Here is a 21,254-nt window from a genome sequence, read left to right on the forward strand (position 1 = left end):
AGCCTTGGAGGAGATTATGTTGAGAAATAAAAAAAAAATTCTTAAAAACGTTGTTTTTCTTGGTCAGGCCGGAAACTTATCAATCCACCCTCGTATAGTACAGTGGTGATGCATATCCAGTTTTTTCTTATTAATGACACAAAAATTGTTGAAGTCATTTCTCAAAACTCTGTAAGTTTTCAAACGTAAAAATCTGTTACTTACAGTCAAAGAATCACCTTCGCCCTCAGAATTGTTTTTTTCCTTTTAATCGAGTAAGTCATCATCTTCCATAGATCTTAAATCAGTCAAAGAGATAAAACAATAGGGGCATGGGTACATCGACGAAGCTGTTTGCTGACAATTAACAATAAGCAAAACTTTGAAATCACAAACCAACTTGAAAGGAATTATATTTATACTGGTGAGATGAAATAATAATTGTATGTTTTCATAGGCTTCTTTTACTTCTGGAACCACACAAAGTAATAGCAGACGTTCAACGCTTGTTAATTTAGATCTTTTAGAAGAAGATCCACCTTCCGAACAAAGAGTTTTTTTTTCGTCATATACATAATTTTTTGGTACCACACTCACAAATTTTCAAACAATTTTGACCTCCGTCGAGCGTAACTTCAACTGCAAAATCGCCTCGCAAATTTCTTTCTTCTAAAATGTACTCCAATAATTTTTCAGGATCTGCCCAGAGAACAGATTTTTTTTGTTTTATTTCTGAATTTTGTACATCAAAATCAGATTCTGTATCATTATAAACGTCCTCTAAACTCTTTGAATTTTCAGAAACATGTTTATTGTAATAAGTTGTTATGGAGTTTCTTCTTGCGTTTGTTCTTAAGAAGTTTGTCAACTTGTTCATTTGGCTATTTGATGCACCAGTATTTACTTTAAAATTGTGTAAGCTTTCATTAGTAAAAACAACATTTTTTTACATTCTCATCACTTATGATTGAGAAAGTATTAAAATTGTCGGAAATTTGACATCACACTTTTTCAACGGATCTCCACGTTTCGAGACCCCCTTAATCCGAAAATCAGGGTTTCACGATGGCGTCTGTCTGCCTGTCTGTCCGTCCGGCCGTCCGTCCAGCCATCCGTCCGTAAACACGATAACTCTCGAAAAAATGAACGAGTCAAATTCATCTTTGGCACACTTTTTTTAGGTCCTAAAAGAAAGGACGAGTTCGTAAACCAGCCATTTTTGATTAAAATTCAAAAAGTGAGCGCATTTTGAAAATTTTTGTGACAACTTTTTTCTGAATTTGAAAATTCTATGTACGGATATTTATAGTATTAAAAAGAACAAACAATTTATCCTTATCCTCGCCGAGTTTGCAGTATTGGTTGAGCCAGTACTGGGCCAGTACTAACAGAGGTATAAAGACAGTAGTCCTGCCAGTATTCTAACAATACCGCGCCAGTACCAAACCAGGCGGTACTAGCCTGGTACTGTGCCGGTGGTAAATTTCCCTATGGGGTAAAGGAAAATATTTCCACCATATAATTGCATTTTCTACTAAAATGATGAATCTTTAACGGAAAATGGAATGTTTAACCTTTACCTAAACAAATCATATCAACAGAAAAGAATTTTTACCAAAAAGATGGATTTTTAACGAAAGAAACGAATTCTTAATTAAAATAGATGAACTTTAAACAAAAAGAATAAATTTCTACCAAACAAAGATAAATTTTTAACTGAAAAAGGTCAATTTCCTTGCAAAAAAACAACACATTTTTTAATTCCAAAAATTAATTTTCAACACAATATTAGAATTTTCAAAAAGACATAATAAATTATTTTTAACCAAAACGGATGGTTTTCGAAACACGAAGAATAATTTAATACAAAAAAACATAAACTTTTTACCGAAAAACAGTTCATTTTTAAGGAAAAAACAAAAAAGTTAACACAATAGTTCAATCTTTAACGAAAAAATATATTAAAAATTATACAGTTAAAGATTCAGTATTTAAAAAATGTTTTTTCAACCGAAAAGAATCGAATTTTCAATAAAGGTGTTAAATGATCAACCAAAAGAATGAATTTTCAAACAAGAAGAATAGTTTTCTACTAAAAAAGAAGATTTTTCAACTGAAAAATAAATAAATTGTAAAAAAAATCAACAAAATTATCAAATTTTCAACTTGAAAATGAATATTAAAACAAAACAAATAGGTATTCAACTAACAATGTAATCTTTACATTTTTAGTTTAAAAATTTTAATTTTCGACGGAAATAATGAGTTTTTAATTGAAAAATATAATTTTTAACAAAAGATTAAACAGTTAAATTTAAAATTCGAGGATTTAATTTGGAACAAAAAGAAAACAATGGAATTTACTACAGAATAATTAGAATTTTAAACAATGAAATGAATGCACAAACAACAAGAATAATATTCTACCAATGAGATGGATTTTTAACCATATACATACTTGAATTTAAATTAAAAAAGATAATTTTTTAACAAAAAATGGAATTTATACATGTTTAGTGAAAAAATTAATAAAAAAGCAAAAAAATTAATTTTCAAACGGAAAGAAGAATTTTCAAATAAATCATTTTTTTTACCAAAAATGCAAAATCTCGACTAAAACAAAATTTTATTTCAACAAAAAAAACAATGCATTTTTAATCAAGGGAAGTAATTTTCAAAGAAATATTTTTTAAAAATAGACGAAATTTCAACCAAATTAATTTGCAAAAAAAAACGAATTATCTAAAAAATGGTGAATTTTCAACCATGAATGCCATCGTAACATTTTCAATCCAAAAAATAATTTAAAAACTACGAATATCCCAAAAAAATTTAACCAGGTAATTGAATGTGTCAACTAAAAAAGATTTTTATACTAGGAATGGAATAGTTTAATTTTGAGCTAAAAAAAAATTTTTTAACAAAAATATTATGATTTTTTACCAAAAATATTAGTTTTCAAACAAGAAGGGAAAGTTTCCACCAAAAATACGAACTTTCAACTGAAGAAAAAACACTTTTCAACTGCAAATTGCATTTTATGCTCAAGATTTCAGTGGAAAAAATTAAATTTTAACACAAGAATAATATATAAAAAAAGAATTTCTAACCAAAATGTTTATTCTCTTTCTGTAAAAAAAGTTTAAATAAGTAGATAAAAAATCGTCATTCTATCAACAAAAAATTATTCCACTACATTAGTCTATTTAAAATAATTGTTCTTGTTATTTCCGTTAAATACGAACTGAATTAATAATAGAAACACATGAGAAAGTCTAACTCTTTTTTATTGAATACAATTCTTTTTAGTTTGAAGCTTCTAGTATTATATTTTTTTGATCTTGCAAAAGAATCACCTGTTCTGTTAAAGTACTTCATTTTGACATACAAATTTTTCAAAAGTTGATATTTTTTTCTTTTTGGACTTAAAAATCCTGTTTGGTTAAAAATTGATTTTTTTAATTAAAATTTAACTGTTCCATTTTTTGTTAAAAATGTATCATTTTTAGTTGAAAATTCAACTATGTAGTTGAAAAATCGCCTTGATTGATAGAAAATTATTCTTCTCATTTTAAAATTGATCTGTTTTCATTAAAAATTCAGTTCTTGGTTTGTAATATTTACAGTTTCGTTGAAAATTAATTTTGTTCTTGTTAAAAATTTTAATATTTAGTCATAACTTCTTTTTTTGGGTTAATAATCATATTTTTACTGAAAATATAGTTATTCCATTTTTGCCTGGAAATTAAACTTTTTTTTTAAACACTCTTTTTTAATTGAAAATTCAACTGTGTGATTGAAAATTCATATATTTTGTTGAATATTTGTTTTTTTTCGTAAGAATATTATTCTTTATGTTTTTGAATTCATTTTTTGGTTAAAAATGCAACTATTTTGTTCTTAATTCGATTTGTTTTTGGAAATTAATTTTTTTAACTGAAAATTTAACTGTTCCAGTTTTGCTTAAAAAGGTATCTTTTTTAGTTAAAAGTTAACTTCTTTCGATGAAAATTAAACTATTTCGTTCATAAATCAATTTTTAATGTAAAAATTTAACTATTCTATTTTTGGCTGAATACTTATTTTTTAGATTAAAATTCATTTCTAAAGTTAAAAATTGCTTTCGTGCTTGCTTCAAACTTCGTCGTTTTTAAAGAAAATTAATTTCATTGGTAGAAAATACATCTTGTTATTATAATATTATTCTTGTTGTTTGTGCACTCACTTCTGTGATTAAAAATTTAACTATTCTGTTGCAAATTCGATTGTTTTTGTTGAATTTCAAATTTAATTTTTAAAATTGAAAATTTAATTGAGAATTTAATTGTATAATTTTTTGTTAAAAATTTATCGTTTCTAGTTGAAAATTGATTTCTTTTTTCATCAAAAATTGAACTATTTGATTCGAAATTAGTTTTTTTTTTGCTTGAAAATGGACTGTTTTCAGTTAAAAACTCTTCTGTTTTGGTATTAAATTATTCTTCTTGCTTGAAAATGTATCTATTATGGTTAAAAGTTCTTTTTCTTTTGTTGTTAATAAATGAACTATTTTGCTGGAATTTTTGTGCTTGGAAATTGACCTTTCTCAGTTAAAAATTATTTTTTTTTTATAGAATTATTCTTATTTTTTTTAAATTCATATATTTTAATTAAAAATACATGTCTTTAATGGAAAATGCATCGTTTTTGTCAACCTTTTTTATATAGTTTAAGATTATCTTTGTAGATCAAGATTAAACGTTTCATCTTCCGATAAAAATTCATCTTTTTAGTTGAAAATTCATTTATATGTTTGAAAGTTGATTTATTTTGTTGACAATTAAATCATGTCAAAACTTTGTTTTTTTTGTGGGTAATAAAATTTTTTTTTGCTGTTGGGCAAATTACCTATATTTTAAATTCGATTCTTTTCTTTATTTACAATTCATTTTTTGAACTCAAAATTTAACTGTACCATTTTTTGTTAAAAATTAAACTTTTCCCTTAAAAGTTAATTTCTTTGTTTTAAAATTGAGCAATTTTGTTGGAAAGTTTTTTTTTTCTCGAAAAATTATATTCTTAGTTGAAAATTCATTTTGTTAGGTGGAAAATTATTCTTCTTGGTTAAATTTCATCTATTTGATTCAATAATTCATGTCTTTGGTTGAAAATTTCCATCTTTCGGGTTGAAAATTAATTTTATAAGTAGAAACTTAAGTATAAATTAAAATTTTCAGTAATAAAATGTATTTATAGTTATTTTAGGCCCTGAAAACATTTTTTAAATACTGAAATTGTAACTATCATTTTTTATTTGAAATTTTCTTTCTAGTTTAAAATTTATATATTTTTTTGTTAAAGATTAAACTATTGAATAACATTTTTTTTTGCTTAAAGATGGACTGTTTTCAGTAAAAAGTTCACGTTTTTTTGTATTAAATTATTCTTCGTGTTTTAAAAAGCATCTGTTTTGGTTAAAAATAATTTCTTTTGTCTTTTTGGAATTAAAAAATTTAACTGTATCATTTTCGGTTGAAAATTTATTTTTTAAATTAAAAAATGTGTTGTTTTTTTGCCAGAAAACTGACCTTTCTCCTTGAAAAATTTATCTTTTTTTTTGGTAGAAATTTCTTCTTTTTGTTTAAAGTTCATCTATTTTAATTAATAATTCATTTCTTTCGTTAAAAATCCATCTTTTTGGTAAAAATTCTTTTCTGTTGATTTAATATGATTTGTTTATATAAAGATTAAACATTCCATTTGCCGTTAAAAATTGATCATTTTAGTAGAAAATTCAAATATATTGTTGAAATATTTTCCTCTACGCAACAAATGTAATGATTCTATGGTAACTCAGGATTTTAAAACCAGAATAAAATTGAGGAGCAACTGATCAGATCGTCATTCGTAAAGTGGGGCGAGCTCGGTTCATGTTCGCGCATTTTCGGCTTCAAACGAGGCTGATCTTCGCAGCATCAGAAGTGGGGGGGGGGCGATCTTCTCCCTTCATTCTTGTGTCGTTTTACCTCTCGCTAATTCTTAGGTCGTTTTTGCTCTCGCGTGTTTTAACTTCGATTTTCCGCACGTTTTTTATTTTAGTTCGCTTTTGATCTGAGCGTATCATTTCTTCTTTGCACCATTATAAAAATGTTTGCAATTTTAATAAACACTTAATATACATTTGTATATTAAATTTAAATCATCAGTATACGAAATCGCCATTAACCGACTATATAAATTAAATTTAATATAAGTCATATTAATAATTTACTAGAAAAAACAGATATTTGCACTTTACACAAATTAAAAACAATGTTAGCATTAATTTAAAAATATAAATAATAAAACATAATATTTTTTCCTAAATAAACGTACTCTGTTTTACCAACTTTAATATATATGTAAATTTATTTTACAATATGATGGTATATTAAAATTAATTTTAGGTACATGCAAATGACTTTACTCACATGTATATTAAATTTCCATCACATTGTTTAATCAGTGTGCAAAATATTGGAAATAAATTTTTCATTTTTGCATTTTTGCATGATATAACAAAAAATTCATGTTATCACATACTTGAATATATATTTATGGAATATCAAGTGCGTTTGAACTGTGAAAAAGCATACAATCACAACTTTTCGTCCCTCAGAGACTTTGAGTGATGCAAGAGTAGAGAGGAGGGTTCTTCCCCCGTCAACCCAATGACAAACTTTACTAGTTCGCGTCAAAAGCTATGTTTAGAATTTTAGATTTAGTTGGAATAAATTTGAGTAATCCTTGGGGAAAAAATATATAAATAAATCTTCTAGATACAGAACAGTGAAAACGAATCGGTTGTCCAAATTTTTTCTATACTCGTATGTCAATATTTGGAGATATTCTAAACCAAAAGAGAAAAAATATCAATTTTCAGCCACATTTGAAACAATATAACACAAGCAGCGATTTTTTTCCCTGAAATTTGCTTAGTTCTTGATAATCAAAAAGGGAAATGAGAGCTACAAAAGAACACTGTGCACCTTTCATTTGCATTTTTAATAATCAACAACTAATTATTTTTCTGCTAGATATGGCACATTAAGATGCTTCAAACGAGTCGGTTTTTAGAATAATACAAAATTAGGGTACAAGGATGAATTTTTTTATGTAATATTTTTACTAAGTAATCTGAAGGCTTTTACAAGCGCATGAATTTTTTTAAATAGTCTTTTTCATTTTTTTTTTTATTGAAAAGCACTTCGAAACAGTGAGGCCCTTCAGATTATGAGATAAAAATATAACATCAAACAATTCATTCTTGTAGTTTTTTTTTTTTATAAATTAGAAAAAAACTAGTATCAGAACCATGTCGTGAAACGTTTTAAGAAATAATCTTACATCCAAAATTAAAAGTATGAAATGAAAAAGTCTGGCCATTTTTTAAGCAAAACTACTATTTTTGTAACGTATTATTTTAAGGGTATTAAAAATGAACTTCGATTTTTATTAAAAAGAAATATTATTTGATATTATTATAAATATTATTTTTTCAATCCATTTTTTATTTCAGGCCGAAAATTTAACTATATGGTTACAAATCCAATTATTAGGTTGACAAATCAATTATTATGTGGAAACATTAACTTTCTTGTTAAAAATTCGCCTTGTTGGCTAAATAATTTAACAATTTGAGTGAAACAAATTTTCTTTCTTCAGTAACATTTTTTTTGACAATTCAACTTTTTGGTTCGGCAATTAATCTCTTTTTCTGCAGAAAAAGTTTTTTGGTTAAGAAAGCAACAAATTTTGGCTACAAATTTCAACAGTTTGGTAGAAAATGCAACTATTTGGTATAATATTTTTTTTCGAAAATTAGTTCTTATTGGGTGAAGAATAAATTTTTTCAAAAAGAAATTTAACCATTTTCTTAAAAACTCAACTGATTGGTTGAAACCTAACAGTTTTGTTCTAAATTAATATTTTTGGGTTAAAAATTGAACTATTATGTAGAAAATTCGTTTTTGTGGCCCTAAAATTTAACAATTGTATAGAAATGAATTCGGTACAAAATTGAAATGTTTTATAAACAATTTTCTATTGAAAATGAATGTTATTAAATAAAAATTGATATTCAGTTAAAAATTGATGCTTTTTAGTTTAAAAATTTAACTATTTAATAAGAAAAAAATTTTAAACGAACAAACCATGAATTAAAAATTAAATCAAATCTGGACTTAAAACACATCATTGTTCAAACTATTTACTTGAAAATGTATGTAGATTGTTAAAAATTAATCTTCCGGCTTAAAAATTTAACAATTTGGTCAAAAATGTACCTAATTTTCTAAACTATTTTGTATAAATTTTAATTTTCTCATAAAAATTCATATTTTTGGTCAAAAATTAAAACTTTTTTGTTAAAAGTTATGCTATTAAGCTGTTACACTAAGCTATTAAAAACAGTTTCTTTGTTTAAACTTTTATTGTTGAAGAGTCTTTTTTTTTGTTAGAAAATTTGGCTGAAATTTCATCTATTTTGCAAAAAGTTGATGTTTTTCGTTAGGAATTAATCTTGTTTGGTAGAAAATTCATCATCTCTGTTGACAATTTATCATTAAGGTTGAAAATTTAACTATATGTTGAAAATTCAACTGTTTTATTATATAATGCTCATCTTTTTGGTTAAAAGATCTGTTTGATTGACAATTTGTCAAAAAACGGTGTCTTTAGTGTCATTTTTATGGTTTTGTAAATCCGACATGAGAAAAAGAGAAGAAAGGAAATTAGGGGAAATTAGGGGAAATTGGGACAAATGAGAAGAAATGATGGGCGGGAAATAAGTGGAATAATGAGGGACGGGAAGAGAAGTAAAAGACGGAGTTAGGGGAAATGAGTAAAGGAGAAATGACGAGAAGGAAAGTAGGAGACATTAGGGGAAATATGTGAAGGGAAATTCGGGGAAATATTTTCAGGGAAAGTAGAGGAAATGAGGTGCTAAGAAATAGGAAAATGTAGGGAGAGTAAGGAAAATAGAAAAATGAGAGGAAAATATGAGAGGGGAAGTAAGTGTAATGAGGAAAGAAGTCGTATGGGAAATTAGAAAGATTAAGTGGAGGGGAAGTAAGAAAAAATGAGGGGAGAGGAAGTAGTTGAGGTAGGTGAAATTCGAAAAAATTAGGACAAATGAGAAGAAATTATGGGCAGGGAAATAGGTGGAATAAGGAGGGATGAGAGGAGGAGTAGTAGGCGGAATTAGAGGAAATGGGTAAAGGCGAAGTGAGGAGAAATGGGGTGAAGCAAATTAGTAGAAATTAGTTGAGGTAGGGAAAATTATAAAAAATGAGGGTGAAGTTGAGGAAAGCGAAGGGAAATAAGATGGAAAGTAGGGAAAGTGAGGGAAAATTAGAGGAGGTAAGGAAAAATTAGGGATGGGAAGAAAAGGAAATTATTAGAAATGATTGTGAGTAAGGGAGGGAAGGTGAGGACTAGGAACGGAAAGTAGGAGAAGTGCAGTTCTAACTGTGGAAGCGAGGAGAGGGAAATTAGGAAAATGTCGGAAAATCAAGGGAGAAAAAATATGGGAGGGGGTAGTTTAAATGAATTAATTCACGTTTTAATGAGCTATGGTTCCCTTTTTGTACTTTAACCATTTTTTTTAATACATGGTTAAAAATTTTCGTCATCACTGAAAAGAAAAGCGAAGAGCGCGTTCACCTCTCTGATATTTTATTTCCCATCCTAAAAACACACAGCAATCGAAAATCCATACTAAAAAATTTGATATTATTATTTATTTTAGTAATTTATGAAACGATTGAAGCTGATTTTTGAAAATAAATTATGATAAAAAATCAGTTTTGGTTCGTTCTCAGAGAAAGAAAAAATATTTTATTTTATTCAAGGAAAAATTAAAATGAAGATATTACTAATAAAATCTCACATTTACATGATCAATAAAGTCATGAATGAATTAATTAATAAAGTGGTTTATTTTTATTGTTAATTTTATTTCCATTTTCAGACTACATTTCCAATAGAGTGTTGAGCAAAATTTTGAAAAAAAGGTTTACTGGGAAAGAGTTTTAATAGAAATTGATTAAATCTTTCAAACTGAACTACTGAACTGCTTTCGAAAACGAATCACGAAATCCTTGTTTGTTTAATCAAACCTAGGTCAATCGATCTCGTGCACTTTACCCAAGATTTTTTTTCTGTTTACTAACGTCGTACATTGTATTTACTATGGTGGTTAGTTTTTCTCTTCAATGTTTATCAAACAAATCAACGAGTAAAAAATTATTGGTCAGTATTTACACGTGCCGAAAAAGCCTGACCATTTTTACATAAATGTCGGTAAATTTAGAAAAAAAATTTTTTGATTCAAAGAAAATTTTTTCGAATCATTGAAAAATATTTATTAAGTCTAAGTAAAAAATAAAAGTTTCTCTAATTCTGAGAAATTTCTTTTAATCCCAAAGCAATGTTTTTTTGTTCGAATGACAATTTTTTTATTTAATTTAGAACAATTTTCTTCGTTTTGAAGTTATTTTGTTTTGACTAATTTTTCATTTCAAATCATTAATATCCAAATACCAGCATTTTAATTTTATGATGTTTTTAACATAGAATATTTTATAAGCGTAATAAAACAGTGTATCATATACAAATTTAAAATTTTCAAATGTATTAATTTATTTTTAAAAATATAAAGTTTTTTCTACTTTAAAAGATAACTCTTTAACAAAGTACTAGAATTTTCAACAAAATAATTGAATTTTTAACATAATAGTTTAATATTCAACCTAAAAAGATAAATTGCCAACGAAAAAGTGTCATAGATTATATTTTAATACAAAAACAATTCAATTTCTACAACAAAAGAAAAGAATTTGAAAACCAAAAAAAAAAAAGAATTTGCAACAAATAAAGATTTTTCACTCAAAACATAAATAAAAGTTTATCTAAATTATTGAAACTTCAAACCAGAAGACAAACTTTCTTTAAAAAAATTCAATTTTCAAATAAAAAATATGACTGTTCAGCAAAAAAATAATTTTCCACGAAACTGATGCATTTTTACGCAAAAAAAACGAAATTTCAAACTAAAAAATTATTTTTTACAACAAAAAAAACGCGAATTTCTAACTAAAATATATCAGTCTTGAAAAAATGGAGAAGTTACATTTTCTGTAAAAAAATAAATTATAAATAAACAAAAAATATATATTACATAAACAGTTAAATTTTAAACCAGACAGATGCCTTCAATAAAAAAAATTCTCAATATACTTAACTTTGACCCAAGTAGTTGAATTCTCAATTAAAAAAGATAAATTTTCATCAAGATAATTAAAATTTTAAGCAACGAGATAACTTTTCAACTTAAAAAATAAATCTTTAACAAAAAAAGTTTCACTTCTCAGAACTGGCTTTTAATTAATAAACTCATAATGAAAGTTCGAAAATTCTTATTACATTGAAAAAAGTAATGAATCGCAAAATATAAAACGAGAAAAATCATGCAGGTTCAGCATGTATTGTGGGTGTAAGTGCAGTGGATCTCAAGAAATGCTCTAAAGTGCCACCAGGCGGCGCGAGCGTAGCCATTTGCCGATTCCTGGTTAGCATATTGGCCTATAATTATTTTCCTGTCAATTTTTCGCAGTCGTACTAAATTATTTATAGAAAATTCGTTAAAATCTAAAAATAAACGTTAAAATCAGTAGAAACCTTTTAAATCTCTTTAAATCCTTGGAGATTCAATAAAATGCTTCAAATCTTGTGGAATGCCTTGAAATGCCTTTAAATCCCCTGAGATCTTTGGAATTCGGAATTCCTGGAAATCTTATCTTCCAGAATTTATTTTTCTAGAAATCATCTACAATCCCTTAAATATAAATAAAATTCAAATGATTGATTAAGGTTCTGTGAAAATCAGTTCAAATCCCTGTACATATTTGAAATCCTTTGAAATTCAATAAGACTGGTGCGAAATACGATGTATTGACTATGAGTGTATTTACTTACGCTCATTCCATGAGCATATTGCTTTCTTTTATAGGTATCAAATAAATTTTCTTTTTCACAGAGAGAAGTTTTTCTCAATAAAAAGACAAACAATTGACACTTTCAATGTTTTTCAAACTTATGCTTCTGTCTTATCGAAAATCTTATTTTCTGAAAATCAGAAGGCCCTTAAAAAAGTCAATCGATATGTTCTGCCAGAAAGAACAACTGTTTAACTTATGGTTGCATTATATGCCAAATTCAAAATACTGGGAGAAGAAAAATCCAATGGGGTTTATCAAAATAAAATGGTACAAATAACTTACCATATTAAAAAGCAAAAATGGATTGTTATGAATCATAAGCAATTTATTCTTCTTCATTTTTTAATAAAATGCATAACAACATGTTTACATTTTGATTAAGAAAATAACAAGCTATTATTAAATTAAATTAATTAATATTAAAAATATTTCTTATCAGATACAACCTTGCCGTTCAATTGATTATTTATTCTATAAAGTTGTTCAAAGTAACTTATTGAACCCTCCAATTTTAACCTCAATGTTTGCCAACTCCTTAGGTAAATAATTTAGTAGTAACTCATACATTTAATTTTTAATCAAATTAGTAATTCTGCATCAACATTTAATATTGTAGATTAATACTAAATATGATAAATAGTAATAAGATTAATATTATCGATTTACTTGCAAATTTAACTGTTTGGTTGTCAATTTTGATATAGAATTCATTTTAATTAAAATCATTACATACATTGAAAAAAGTATTCAAATAATTTCAATTATTTTTTGGTAATAAATTTTATTATTTGGTTGGCAATTTCTTTGACTGAAAACTCTTGCTGATTAACATTTCAACTGTTTTGTTAAAAATTCGTCTTTTTGGTTCAAATATTTATCTTCTTAATTGTAAATTTCATAAATTTTATCTCTTTTAGTTACAAGTTGCACTATTTGGGTGAAAATTTGTTTGTTTTTTAAATGAATTACATTTTTGTCAATGAATATAATTGTTTTTAATTTATAATCAAAACATTCTTGGTTCAAATGTCAACAATTATATTTTTTGATTAGAATTCATCTTTTTGCTGGAAAATTAGTCTTTTTTATTTTCAAATTCAACAATTTGTTAGAAAATTGAAGTATTATGTTAAACAAAAAATGTGAATTCTGATAAAAAAAATTTAATAGTTGATATTTCAACGAAAAAAAATTCTAATTATAAATTGAAAGCAGTTTAATTAATTTAAAAAAAACGAATTTTCAATAAAACTGTTAAAGCCTCAACCTAAACAGATTAATTTTCAATCGCAGTTGCCTTTTTGCTCACGAAAATATTAATAAAAAAAAAGATTTTTCAGTCAAGAAAGAATACATTTTTCAGCCAAACTGTTGAATTATCAATTTAAAAAGACGAGGTTTCTTCAAATCAGTTATTTAATTTATGAGTTACTATTACATTATTTACCTAAGCAGTTGACAACATTTCGTGAACATACAGCTCTTTTCATTGCAAACCTAACTCTATGAGGAAACAAAATCCTTTAAATCTCGTAAAATCCCTCAAAATTATTGAAATCACTAATAATCCCTTAAAATTTAATTTAATTTATTTTCCAAAATTCTAGACAAATCCCTTGAAATCTTTGTAAGTCTTACAAAATTCTTTTCAATTCCTTCAATTGTTTCCTCAGGAAATCATATAAATACATTATAATAGATAATCATTTTAAATCTCCTTAAAATAAACTAAATTGAACTTATTAATTAAATGTCTCTTTAAAAAAAGGTTTCAAATTTCTAAAAATCGTTGCAATCGCTAGCAATCACTTTAAATTCTATTTGACTTTACTTATTTTCAAAATCTCTCTAAAAAATCCCTTCAAATCTCTGTAAATCCTACAAAATTCATTTATATAGCTTGAAATTTTGTTTAGCTCTAGAAATTCTTTAAAATCCCTTAAAATCCCTAGAAATGTTTCCTTTGGCAATTTGCAAAATACCACTCGAATAATTAGAAATACTTTTTAAATCCCTTGAAAATTTTAATTGGATTAAACGTATTCATTAAAGTTCTGAAGAAAAATCATTGAAATCCCTAAAAATCTTGGAAATTTTTTGGAATCTTTGGAAATTCAATAAAAATTTTCAAACCTTGTGAAATTCCTTAAAATCTTTCCAATCGCTAGAAAACTTTAGAAATTTGATTTGATTTTACTTGTTTTCCAAATTTCGTTTGAAAGTCCACAAAATCTTGGAAATCTCCTGAAATTCTTAAAGATTGAATAAAATCGTTAAAATCTGATGAAATTCCTTAGAATTCCTCAAAAAAATTGAAATGGCTGAAAATAGCTTGAAATTTCCTTTGATTTATTTTTTTAATTTCCTTCGGAATCCCTTGTAGTGACTTAAAATATTTTATTTTCAAAGCGCAAAAATCCATTATAATAAGTAAAAATCATTTGAAATCCCTTAAAACTAATGTAAACTTATTCATTTAATTTCTCTTTAAAAAAATCGTTAAATTACCTAGAAAACTAAAAAAAATCAATAACAGATTAATAAATTAAATTCGCATTAAATCCCTTTGAAACCTTATTTGATTTTACTCATTTTCCAAATTTCTCTTAAGATCCCTTGAAATCTTTGGAAATCCTACAAAATTCATTTAAATCGCTTGACATTTTTAAATCATGTGGAATCCTTTGGAAATCCCTCAAAACCTTCGAAATCTCTTAAAATCCCTGGTGATTCAGTAAAATCATTTGAATCTTGTGAAAAATTTTAGAACTCATTCAAATTTTTGAAATCGCTAGAAATCCCTTGAAATCTAATTTTATTTTATTTATTTTTTAAACTAATCTAGAAATCACCTCCAATCTTTGGAAATTCTTCAAAATTCTTTTACATCCCTTGACATTTTAAAAAAATCCTTTCGAATCACTCAAAGTTTCTGTAGATTCTTGTAAAATTTTGAAACAATCTAAAATTCGATGACATTTTTGAAAATCTTGTTTAAATTGTTAGGAAATTCTATAAATAATGATTTTCCTAGAATCGTGAAAAAAAATTATTAAAAAAATTAATTATAAGAAAGAAGTTATAAAGTCATTATATATACTAAATTTCCGATTAATATTTTTTCATGAAAAGAGATTATAAGGAATTGCATGGGAATACAGAAAGAGAATGTCCACATCAGAATATAAAGTAACTCCCCCAGATAACAGATTTTTTAATTGTAAGAAGGAAAACTCAATTTTTTCTATAAAATGAATTTCAAAAATGAAATACCAAGGAAATTTTTAAAATAAATTTTTTTCAGGAGGCCTTAGTAACCAAATTTGGAGCAAATGCATATCCATTTACGATGGCATTGATGCCATTAGCACCACCCTCAGTTCAATTAGTTCCGGCTAAAGAATACAGTGGAGCACCAATCGGTACCAGTTATGATGTTCGAGTATTTGTTGGTAAGTTAAACAAATTTGAAATAATTTTTTTCATAAGACAAGCTTTTATAGGCAGTATATTACATCAGAAGTAGGGTTAGGCACGTCTCTACCGTCAGGAGGTAAAATTCCCTGTGTAAACACGTGTTCAAGAATGCGAGTGATGTACGATATTGGATTCGAAAACACTATGTTATGAGACTGTAGATCCTCCAGAAAATCGAGTAAAGAAACTTAAAGAAAGTAAAATATATTAAAAAAGAAACAAAAAGATTTCCTCTCGAAACAGAACTTGGAAACATCATAAGATAGTAATACTGTGACCTGAAATAAAAGCGGCAGACGTAAATATTGATCATTACATTTTTATAAGAAAGCCAATACAATATTTACGGCACAGGCTTTTATCTATTTTCACATTATTATTACATTATTATTCTTACGATACCCCTTTTCAGATGGATTTATTTTGTTTCATTTTAGTACATTTGAATAAAAGCTGTTTTCTGACCAAAAAACAGATATTTTTATATCTTCTTTTTAGTATTTTGCAAATATTTCAATTGTACAAAGTGACAAAAAGGTTAAATCCGAACAGAATAAATAGATTATAAAATCCTACGAATTTGAAAATTTGCAATATTTTTATATCAATATTTTTTACAATCTTTTATGATTTTGAAGAGTAACTTAGCGAGCAGCTCAACTTAAAATATTAGGGTCTGTTCATAAGGTCTTTTCCACTTTCTTAAACAATTCTTATTTTCTCCTGTTTTTAAGAATCTTCCCTTTTTCTGATTTTTTCGCTCAAATTTGAACTGAACTAATAGAACATAATAAGAAAATGCAAGTATTACAAGTTAAAAATTAATTTTTGTTTTTGAAAAGTCTAGCATTAATTATTTTGTTGAAAATGTTAAAAATTTGGTTTAAAAGTTATCTTTTTTGGTGGAAAATTCCACTTCTTAGTTGAAAGTTGGACCACCTTGTTAAAAATTAATTTTTTGGTAGAATTTTCATCTTCTGGGTTAAAGTTTTAACTCCTTTCTTGAAACTTTATATTTCGTTGAAAACAAATTTGTTTAAATTATCTTGAACTGTTCCATTTTCGGTTGAAAACATTTATTTTTTATTTTCTTGGTAAAAAAATTGTTTGGTTGAAAATTCAACCCTTTAGTTTAAAGTTGAACTCTTGTCTTGAAAATTCATGTATTTTGTTTATGATGTATCTTTTTGTTGAAAATTCATCTTCTTGGTTAAAATAAAACTATTGGTTGAAAATTCAACTGTTTGGTTAAATGTCGAACTCTTATCTTGAAAAATCATGTCCTTCTTTTAAATATTTCTTATTTGAGTTTAAAATTCATCTCTTTAGTTGAAGATTCAACTATTATTATAAAAATTCGTTTTTTGTGATAATTAATTTTCTCGCGGGCAATATAAAAAGAATGTAGAAACCTATTTTTTATTTCGAAAAATGATATTCAAAAGAAAGTTGCAAAAAATTTCAAATGATTTTCTAAAATTTCGAAAGAGAATTTTAAAGATAATAAAACTACATTTTTCAAACAAAAAAATGTATAAGATTTAAAGAATTTTGAAAAGCTTCAAGAGAATCGAAAATTTCGCTTAATATTCCTAGAAAAATGTCAAACTTTTTATTTTTTTAAATGAGTTAAAAAAAATTGAAAAATATTTTAATTGATTTCCTAAAATTTCGAAAATAGATGTTGAAGATTTTAGAGCCAAATTGTTTTTGCTAAAAATAAAATGGGTTCAAAATTAGTTTTTGTTAGTAAAAAAATTTTTCTTACTGGAAATCTAACTATTTTGTTGAAAAATCAGCTGATTGGTTGTGAGCTGTTTTTTTTATTATTTTTTTTAATAACAATAATTTGGAAAATTAAAGTATATGGTACAAAAATGATCTGTTTTACAGAATTTTTTTATTGAAAATTAACTCTCTTCAATGAAAATTCTCTTTTAGGTACTTGATGCTTTTTAGTTTAGAAATTCAACTACTTAGTTAAAAAATTTTAGAAACGAAAAAAATATAAACTAAAAATTAATCAAACATAATCTGGACTTCAATCACATCCACTGTTCAACGTATTTAATAGAAAATGTATGTAGTTGGTTTAAAATTAATCTTCTGGGTCAAATATTGAAATTATTGTTAAAAATGTATCTACTTTTTAAAACTACTTTGTAAAATACTAGTTTTTCTGTTTGAAGATTCAAAATTAACTTTTTTGTTGAAAATTGATAATTTTGGTCCAGAATTAAACTTCTTGGTTTAAAATTAAACTATTTAGTAATTCTTTTCTTTGGTTAAAAATTAATTTGATTTGGGAATGTGGCTATTCCATTTTTGGTTGCAAATTTTTCCTTTTCCGTTAAAAAGTCTACTATTTCTTTGAAAGTTTATTTTCCTTAATTGGAAATTAACTTTCTTGTTAACATTTCACAAATTTGGTTGAGGAACCAACTGTTTGAAAGCATTTTTTAATTGATTTTAGAATTTGTTTTGTTAGACAAATTAATAATCAAATTTCGATTTTTTTTTAAATCGACACAGAAAATTATGTGGAATCAAAATATTTACATTAAAAAATTAAAGGTATGTGTTAGAGCGAAAAATTAAATAAACGAATTTTTTCAACCCTATTTTGAATTTTTCATTGCTTTTGACTTGCATTAAAAATGTCTGTAAATTAAACGCTACACCTACAAAAATCGTTAAAATTAAATCAGTTGTTTGGGAAATAAGGTGTTTTAAAAGAAGTTGAGTCTCAAAATTTAAAATCCAGTAAATCCCTGAAATAAAAAAATTGTGTGAATCCATTCTAACCATAACCTTGACTCATCCAACACTAATATTTGACCAAACTTCATCAAAATCGCTACACCTCTACAACTATGATATTCAGGGAATGGATTGACCCCTTTATCAGAAGTCCTAAAAGATAAATTCTCGAGAAGTAATCCCTACAGTCTACCAGAGTAAAAAAGGTTCGGATGAGGGCGATAAAGTTCCTAATTTTTTATGTCCATTTCTCTGAAACTCATGGGAACAGTTTTTCATTTTTGCAAGACTCACAACTTTATTTTATGGAATTCACCGTCTTACGACCTTTTATTTTGCCAATATCAGCAATCGCGTGGGTGTCTTTTTTATTTCTGAGGAAACAACTATTGGAAACAACTATTTATTTCTTAACTTTAATTATTTATAAAATGATATAAATATAATTTTACTAAGGTTCTTGAGAAAATAGTGAATTGATCCCAAAAAGATTGATTTTAAACGAAGAATATAACAGTTGATATTTCAATCAAATTAAATTTTAATTAATAATTTTAAAAAGTTGAGTTCATCCACAAAAAACGAATTTTCAACAAACTGTTGAATACTCAACCAAAATATATTCATTTAATTACATAAAAAAACTAGAAAAAAAAGTATCTTCAAACATTATCAGGGTTGCTACCAAATCCCAATTAGAAAAATTCCCTGGCTCCCTAGCCAATTTTTCATTTTCCCTGACGGTTTTAAGTTTTTCTGTTGGGTATAAAAACATCCTTACACCTTTGAACCAAAAATGGAGGAATTAAATTTTCAGTCCACAAAAAATCTTTTTTAAACAAATAAAATTATAATTTTTAACAAAAAAGTCAAATATTCAACCAAGAAAGATTTTTAAGTCAATAAGAAAAAAAATCTCATCAAAAATGTTTATTTTTCCAGCTGAAAAAAAATTCTACTAAAATAATTGAATTTTGAACACAAACAGGCGATTTTCAACAAAATAAATTAAGTTTCAATGAATAGAAAAAAATACACTTTTGAACAAAATAGATAAACTTTCAACTAAAGAAATAAATTTTCAACTTAGATGATGAATTTTGAATAAAAAATAAATTTTCAAGCAAAAAAGAAAAGAATTTTCATCAAAATAGTTAAATTCTCAAATTTAATTTGTAGAAAATCAATTCGTTTACTGTAAACTTTTCTACAAAAAGTAGAATATTTTATTTATCAGTTTATGAAGTTATTTTTGTAACTAAAATCATGAATCTGTGACCAAAATAAGTTAAATTTTCAAACCAAAAGATTAATTTTTTTAATGAAAGACAAATTTTCAATAAAATACTAAAAAAAGATCAGTATTCAAAAAAAATAGAATAGTTCAATTTTCAGTTTAAAAAAAATTTCAAAAACAAAAAAATTAATTTTCACCCAAAAAGATGAATTTTCAATCAAATTTTTCAATTCATAAAAAAAATATTTGATTTTTTATTAATCCAATAGTATAATTTTAAAATTAAGAAATGAATTTTCAACAAAAGATATAGGAACTTTCAAATAGTTGATTTTTTAACTAAAGAAAAAAATTTTTCAATTAAGCATGGTAACAAAAAAGATTAATTTTCAATAAAAAAATAAATAAGTCTTTAATCAAAAACGTGAATTTCTAACAAAAGGGAGCACAACTTTTGACCTCGATTTTCATCAAACAAAAAAATAAATTCTGAATCAAAACTGCAATTATAGCAAAATATTCCTAAAATTCGGAAAGATCTTTCAAAATAAAAAATATATATATATGAAAATTGAAACCTACCAGATTTTCTTCTGCGTTTTCATAAATCTTTTGAAATTGTCTTTAAAAATAAGTTTCTGAAAATGGAAGATCATTAAAACTTTGAAGGAACCTTAAAAAAGTTTGTTATTTTCTTGAAAACTTTCAAAATTCATAAAAAACTACCAAATTTTTTTTCGAAATCTTGAAAAATTTATATTTTGTTTGAAATGTTGTGGAATCTTTATAAATTTGAAATTGGTTTTGAATCTTTTTAAAACTTTAAAGCATTCTTAACATCTTAAAATTATTCAACTTTTTAAAATATTTGTAAATTTCTAAAATTCTCTTTAAAACCTCCAGATTTTTTAACAATTTTGAATGTTTTTTTTTTGTTTCAAAAATTTTGCTTTTAAATCTTCTACGCACTTTTTTCAAATTATTATAGGTAATCATTTGAAATGTGTTTTAACTTTCTTTTATATCTTATTTTTCAAAATAAAAAATCATTTGAAATTTTTCCAGACATATTAGGAAACTTTTTTTCATTATCTTTAAACCTTTTGAAATTCTTACAAAGCGTCTAAACTTTTGACTTTGACAATTTGCCTTTAGAATCTTCTGCATTATTTTTCAAAACTTTAAGAAATCATTAAAAATATTTTTCAATATTCTTTCAAATCTCATTTTTGAAAATAGAAAATCCTTTGTAATTTGCCGAAGATTATTCAGAAATTGGTTCAGATTTTCATAAAACCCTAACAAATTATTTTAAAAACTTCCAAATTTTTAGTTTTCACGATCGGCTTTGAAACCTTCAACATTTTGTTCAGAAACAGTTTTAGGAAATCATTTAAAATGCGTTTCAGCTTGCTTTTAAATCTTATTTTTCAAAATAAAAAAAAAAATTCCCCAGGAATATTAGGAATTTTTCTAAATTATCTTTAAAGTTTAAACCTTTCAAAATTCTTAAAAAGCTTCTAGATTTTTTGTTTAAACAATTTGGCATTAATATCTTCAACATCTATTTTCGAAATTTTAGGAAAACTTGAAATATTTTTCAATTTTTTTAGTCTGATTTAAAAAAATTAAAAGTTAGAAATATTTCCAGGAATGTTAAGACAAATTTTTGATTCTCTTGAATTTTATAATGGTTGTCCAAATTTGGTGATTCGATTCTTGATTTTATGATTCATCATTTAAATTCGAAATTCATCTTTTTCGTTATAAAAATAGTTATTTAA

The 21,254-nt window shown here is 25.4% G+C and overlaps 1 protein-coding gene across 1 annotated transcript in view; it reads left to right on the forward strand.

Annotated features, from left to right (window-relative positions):
- The window catches only part of LOC117180753 (beta-arrestin-2-like), a 104,049-nt gene that overhangs the window by 42,318 nt on the left and 40,477 nt on the right, over positions 1–21,254 (forward strand). The window contains exon 2 of the mRNA XM_033373243.1: positions 15,301–15,448. Coding sequence (XP_033229134.1) covers positions 15,301–15,448 — 148 coding nt within the window. The remainder of the gene's footprint in view (positions 1–15,300; positions 15,449–21,254) is intronic.

Source organism: Belonocnema kinseyi, chromosome 9 (assembly GCF_010883055.1).
Source record: "Belonocnema kinseyi isolate 2016_QV_RU_SX_M_011 chromosome 9, B_treatae_v1, whole genome shotgun sequence".
Lineage (NCBI taxonomy): Eukaryota > Metazoa > Arthropoda > Insecta > Hymenoptera > Cynipidae > Belonocnema > Belonocnema kinseyi.